Genomic DNA, 7,002 nt, shown 5'->3' with positions numbered 1-7,002 from the left:
GAATGTTCTGGGACTGAGATGATTGGCCTCTAACAACCACAGCCACCTTTACTTTTACTATGTACAACTTCAATCAGCAAAGTCTTACCAGTAGTGTCCTTGATGCCAATGTAGTCAAATGCCACCTGATGTCAAGGCAGTCAGTCTCACTTCACCTCTTGAGTTCAGTGCTTTTGTCCAGTTTTAGACCAAGGCTGTAATGAGGCTAAGAGCTAAGACATGTGAGCAGGTTACTGTTGTGTAAGTGCTGCTTGATAGCACTGTCACCTTATCTCTATGTTTGAGAATGGAGATACTTGCGAAACTTCCATCTCTAATTAGTTGTTTAACCGTCTACCGCCATTCACAACTGTCTTTGGCAGGACTTCAGAATTTAGATCTGACCCATTGGTTATGGGATCACTTAGCTCTGTCTATTTCAGCTGTTTGGCATGTTAATAATTTGTGATGTAGCTTCACCATGATGACACTTCACTTTTAGGTATGCCTTGTGCTGCTTCTGGCATGTTTTCTGCACTCTTCATTTAATCAGGATTCATCCTCTGGCTTGATGGTGATGGTAGAGTGGGGGAATACACTGGGCCATGAGGTTGCTAATGACCCCTCAATTCTATGGTCCACAGTACGCATTGCACCATAGGAAAGCACGGTACTCCCTCTGCCTGTGGGTTAGCCTCGGTCAATGGATCAGCCAGGATTGAATGGATTGGGTTAATTTGCATTTTCCTGAGTTAGGGATAGATTGTTTGGAATAGTGCGAGTTTGTAGGAGTCACTTAAATTGGCCATGTTACCCTGGACCAGTATGTGTTGGATTGGTTAAAATTATTTAGCTAAGATTGACTTAATTTGGACTACTTGATCTATCATGGGTGAATTGGAATGGCTTGATTAATTGCAGTTCAGATCAGAGAACGTATGGCATGGAGACAGGCCCTTCAGTCCAAACTGGTCTATGTTGACCAAAATACCCATCTAAGCTAACACCATTTGCCTGCATTTGGCCCATATTCCTCTAAACCTTTCTTATCCATGTATCTGCCCAAATGCCTTTTAAATGTTGTCCAGGTTAATCTGGACTGATTGGTTTAAATTGGGCTGCTTAGCTTACTCTGGGTTGATTAACCACTTGGCAATCACCAGGCAAGAGTCTTCTTTTCCTGTTGGTGAACACTTCAGCGGTCACGGACATTCACCCTCTAATCTTCGGATAAGTGTTCTCCAAGGCGGCCTTCACAACACACGACAGCGCAGAATCACTGAGCAGAACTTGATAGCCAAGTTCCGCACACATGAGGATGGCCTCAACCGAGATCTTGGGTTCATGTCACACTATCTGTAACCCTCACGACTTGTCTGGACTTGCAACATCTCACTAACTGTCCCGGTTGGAAACAACACACATCTTTTTAACCTGTGCTTAACCCTGTCTCCACTCACATTGTCTGTACCTTTGAGACTTGATTACCTATAAAGACTCGCATTCCAACCATTATTTTGTAAATTGAGTTTGTGTCTTTATATACCCTGTTTGTGAACGGAACTCCCACTCACCTGATGAAGAAGCAGCGCTCTGAAAGCTTGTGGCTTGAGGTACCAAATAAACCTGTTAGACTTTAACCTGATGTTGTGAGACTTCTTACTGTTGATTAAGTTAGCATGAGTTTGTCAGGTGAACCTGTGTCAGCCTTTTAATCCAGGTAGTCACTGAGTTAGCTCCAGCTGTAGGCCTGTTAATCCAGGTAGTCACTGGGCTAGCTCCAGCTGGTGAGCTGTTTTATCCTGAGTTAATCAGACTGGGTTAGTTTGAATAAGCCTGCCTGTTAAGATTAGTTTGCAGTGATGAGTCATCTTACTCTAGTGGGACTTTTGGCAGCAGGAGGTAGTGACGTTGGAGGAAAGAACTCAGCAGGAGAACTGGTTGGTGCTTTGCAATGTCTTTGACAAGCTGAAGGGCGGAGCCCGATGCCATGATGTTAGGTAGAAAACAAATCCAGTTTATGAATAGCAGTATGGCAGGTGCCTGGGAAAGCTTGCGGTCCCTCAGGGTGGCTAAAGAACCAGGAAAGGATTTGTACACCTTGTCATCATTGAATCCCTACAATGTAAAAAGAGGCCATTCAGCCAATCTAGTCTGCACCAACCCCACAATCCCGCCCAAACCCTATCCTCATAACCCCCCACCTATTCAACCTAACTCGTTTCCCCTGACATTAAGGGGCAATTTAGCATGGCCAGTCAACCTAACCTGCATATCTTTGAACTGTTAAACCAACTGTCAGTACCCCAAGTCTGAGTTCGGGGGGTTTGAGTTTAAGAGTCGTGGGGTTATGTTGCAACTATACAGGACCCTGGTGATACCACATTTGGAATATTGTGTGCAGTTCTGGCCACCTCACTATAAGAAGGATGTGGAAGCATTGGAGAGAGTGCAGAGGAGATTTACCAGGATGCTGCCTGGTTTGGAGGGTAGGTCTTATGAGGAAAGGTTGAGGGAACTGGGGCTTTTCTCCTTAGAGTGGAGGAGGATGAGAGGCGACTTAATAGAGGTTTATAAGATGATGAGGGGGGATAGATAGAGTGGACGTGCAGAGACTATTTCTTCGGGTGGATGTAGCTGTTACTAGGGGGGGCATAACTATAAGGTTCATGGTGGGAGATATAAGAGGGATGTCCGAGGTAGATTCTTTACTCAGAGAGTGGTTGGGGTGTGGAATGCATTGCCTGCTGTGATAGTGGAGTCGGACATTTAGGAACTTTCAAGCGGTTATTGGATAGGCACATGGAGCACACCAGAATGATAGGGAGTGGGATAGCTTGATCGTGGGTTTAGACACAGTTCAGCACAACATTGAGGGCTGAAGGGCCTGTACTGTGCCGTACTGTTCTATGTTCTATGTAAGCCTCAAAGAGAGTGAGAGAACAGGACTCAGCCAGGAGCAGAACGAGTTTGGTGAGTGACTGTATTAACAAGCTGAATTCCTGAAATCAACATTGATTCTTCTCTGGGAGTTACATTTTCTCTTCAGAATTGATACTGCCAATGGATTTTTGTGAAGTACATGTGCTTAAATTATGCATTAGATTGCTTTTGATTGAATAGGCCATGCAGCCCATCATGCTAATGTCAACTCTTTGAAGGAGCTATCCAATTAATCCCATCACCTGCTCTTCCCCATAGCCCTGCCAAACTGTCACATTCAAATATAATTCCCTTCTGAAAACTATTGAATCTATTTTCACCATCCTTTTCAAGCAAAGCCATTCACATCAAAAAAATGCCTTCTTCTTCCCTCTGGATCCTTTGACCCTGCTGCCTGTGCAATATGCTCTCCCTATCTACAGGTACTTTTATCATTGTATTTTTAATTTTGAACACATTTTTACTTTCTTTATTCTAATGAGAACAATCCCAGTTCACCAGCTGGGATCATACACACAAATGAAATTCCAAATCCCAGGGCAGCCACCTCACGTCCCCTGTCCCTGCATCCTCCCCACTCCATGCTGACACCCTTATCCCCATCTCCTCCATCCCAGTAACTCTGAACCCTGCCCTATCCCATTCTACACTCAAGGCTTTAGGATCTAGTCTTCAGTTTCAATCAAAGCAATTTTGTGAATGACATCCAAAAAGAGGTGTTTTCATGAGATGATAATTGAAAATATAAAACTTGCAAGTTTATGGTGTCTTTTAAGCGAAGTTTATTGCAGTTAGATAATGAATTACATTTCTGCATTTGAAACACTCACAAACACCAATGATCCATAAATTGTTCTACATCTACTTTTTATTAATCACAAGTTGTCTCATCACAGAGTTCAGCCATTTCTGCCGCTGCATTGCTGTCAGGAACTTGCTCTTTTCTCGAAAAGCGACATCATCAGCCACAACAATGCTCCTCTTTACTTCTTCATTGGTACTTGGTTCCAGCCAATCAGATGACAAGCTTTTGCCCAGGGTAACCCTGGTCAGACCTGCATCATCTGCAAGTGTCATGTGTGATTGACCACCACGATTTCTAGAAGCTACTGGGAATTTTGTAAACCAACCTCGTCGTCTTAAAGTGGGAATCCACCAGGATTCTGGGAGTCCTTTGAGTGTGCGAAATGATGACATCATCTCAATGCCCCAATCACGCAACGAGCGAGATGGACTCAAATCTGGGATAAGCTGCAAACTGCTCTCCACTTCTTTAGCCCCCGACAGTCCCTGCAAAGTTCCACTTTTCCAGGATCTAGGTAGGGAACTACAATAATACAAGATCATTCATCGTCAATGTATCTAAGCTCTATCTCAGTCCCAGGTTTCATTATACTAAATATTATGTTACAGAATGGTTGCAAGTGTTATTCATACTTTCCCATTTCTCAGTAAACTTGTTCCTCTGTCCAATCCACCACCACCCTCTTCCCCCCACCCATGCCTCCTGGAACAGGCAGAAACAGACATGGGCCTGTAAATAATGCAGGTAACAAACTGGAAAATCTGGGATTGTTATCCTTAGAACAGCAATAGGTAACAAACAAATTAATAGAGGTGTTCAAAATCATGAAGGAATTTGATAGAAATTGTTTTTGGTGACAGAAGAGTCACTAACAGAGGGATGCAGATTTAAAACAATTGGCAAAAGAACTAGTAGCGATGTGAAGGAATAAAGCATTTTTGCAGCAAGTTGTTGTGACTTGGATTAAAATACATTAAATGGAGTGGCAAAAGTAGATCCTCAGGTCTGAAGAAAATTCAAATGGACTTGAGACATTAACTTTGTTTCACTCACTACAGATGCTGTCGGACCGGTTGAGTTTTTCCAGCATTTTCAGTTTTAATAGGAATAAGAATGATCAGACCACCCAGTATTAAACTAGGCACTGGACTTGATAAATTTATTTTATGCTCAGTCAACCCCATAAAATCATCCTCACTTTCATCTGGGGACTTGTATTAAAATTGGGAGAGTTGACCCTCAGACTACTAGTGGCTCTGGGAGAACTCAACATTGACTCAAGACCCATAAACTCTCATGCAAGAGGTTAAACACGGACAAAGGAACCTCCTCAGAATTTCCACCGACTGCCCTCCTTGATTAAGATTCCAGGCTGTGATGTATTTCTGGGAATTCCTTCTTTGTACAAACCACCCAGACCCTTAATTCATTCTTTACATTGAAAGTACAAAGGATGTAACTAACTGTTGTTTGACATTGATTTGGTACTTACTGATTAGCTACTTGTCAAAGACCATTTGTCCTCACATTGAACCATTGAGCAATACAGCATGGAAACAGGCCCTTCAGCTCACCATGGTGCCCTCCAGCCAGGACAATTGTTCACTATCTCTCTAATCTTTCCCATCCATGTTCTTATCCAAATACTTTTTAAATGTTGCCATTGAACCTCCCTCAACCACTTTCTCCAGCAACTCACTCCATACATGCACCACCCTCTGCGTGAAGAAGTTGCCCCTCAGGTCCCTTTTAAATCTTTCCCCTCTCACCTTAAGCCTATGCCCTCTAATTTTCAATTCCCCTATCCTGGGAAAAAGACTGTGTTCATTCTATCAATGCCCCTCATAATTTTATACGCCTCAGTAAGGTCATGCCTCATTCTCCTATGTTTCAAGGAATAAAGTCCTAGCCTGGCCAACCTCTCCTAACTCAAGCCCACTGGTCCTAGCAACATCCTCATAAATCTTCTTTGCACTCTTTTCAGTTTATCAATGTCTTTCCTATAACGGGGTGACCAAAACTGTACACAATACTCCAAGTGCAGCCTCACCAATGACTAATACAACTGTAACATAATGTTCCCAACTCCTGTACTCAAAGCTCTGACTGAAAAAGGCCAGTGTGCCAAATGCCTTCTTTATCACCCTGTCTAACTGTGATGCCGCTTTCAACAAATTTTCAACTTTCAAAGGTCAAGGAACACCATGAAACTTAGCTGAAGTCTTTCGACAATTTTTGGAAACCAAAGTCAGATTAAAAAGGGAAGAGTGTGTTTTTCAGGCATCTGAAGTAATGGACCTCAGTTACAGAGTTAACAAAGATGGACTACATCTCAGACAAAATTTCAGGCCAAAGAAAACTCAAACCCCACCAAATATTTTGAGATAAATTTATATTGCATGGAAATTGTGCAAAATCAGCAATTGATGTCCTGACAGATGTTTTACCTTTGAGTGTGCCTGAGCATGGGTGGAACAGCTCCTGGACAGGGAGCCAGGACATGGCTTAGAATCAGTCCCAACAGTAGCACCCGACCAGTGGGCAGAGGCTCCATATCCTGAGGAGAAAAGGCAGAAAGTCAACTCCACCCAAACATTATTTACATCTCTGAATTCTGATAAAAGATGAGACAACATTTAGAGGAGATGTATTATCCTCTCAAACAATCGAGTTAAATCCAGATGAGGCAGAATTTCACTGCCTCGCCTGTAACAGAATTGGAGCTGTCAAGGGGCAGATAATGGAAATGTCCATTGATCTCAGGCAGGATTTTACAGTTCCAGGACAAGTGAGGTTGTAAATGATGTCTGTAATCCGGGTGATATTTAAATACACACAGGCGTAATCCCACACAAATACCCGCATACACGCATCCTGACGAACACTCAGACTCACACTCAGAATACTCTTTGAGACACATCCCCAGACACAAATCCTGACCTGTACCCAAACATCCTGACAACATTCCAACACACTCTGACACACGAAGTTAAAAAGTTGAAGTTTATTTATTAGTCACAAGTAAAGCTTACATTAAACTGCAATGAAGTTACTCACCACACTCCAGCGCCTGTTTGGGTCAATGCACCTAACCAGCACATCTTTCAGAATGTGGGAGGAAACTGGAGCAGCTGGAGGAAATCCACGCAGACATGGGGAGAATGTGCAAACTCCATGCAGACAGTGACCCAAGCTGGAAATCGGACCCAGATTCCTGGTGCTGTGAAGCAGCAGTGCTAACCACTGTGCCACTGTGCCGCCCCAATGAAGCACCA

At 43.2% G+C, this 7,002-nt stretch overlaps 1 protein-coding gene across 1 annotated transcript; it reads right to left on the bottom strand.

The window, feature by feature from the left end:
* Positions 1 to 3,783: 3,783 nt before the first annotated feature.
* On the bottom strand, positions 3,784 to 6,281 carry pth2 (parathyroid hormone 2). The gene is made up of 2 exons (XM_080217718.1): positions 6,175 to 6,281; positions 3,784 to 4,249 (listed from the first exon to the last, which is right to left on the bottom strand). Exons 1-2 carry the CDS (start codon positions 6,279 to 6,281, stop codon positions 3,784 to 3,786), a joined length of 573 nt encoding a protein of 190 aa, XP_080073844.1.
* Positions 6,282 to 7,002: the final 721 nt, after the last annotated feature.

Source organism: Carcharhinus amblyrhynchos, chromosome 35, assembly GCF_965287045.1.
Source record: "Carcharhinus amblyrhynchos chromosome 35, sCarAmb.v2.hapA, whole genome shotgun sequence".
Taxonomy (NCBI): domain Eukaryota; kingdom Metazoa; phylum Chordata; class Chondrichthyes; order Carcharhiniformes; family Carcharhinidae; genus Carcharhinus; species Carcharhinus amblyrhynchos.
This window is presented reverse-complemented; position numbering and strand designations above follow the sequence as displayed.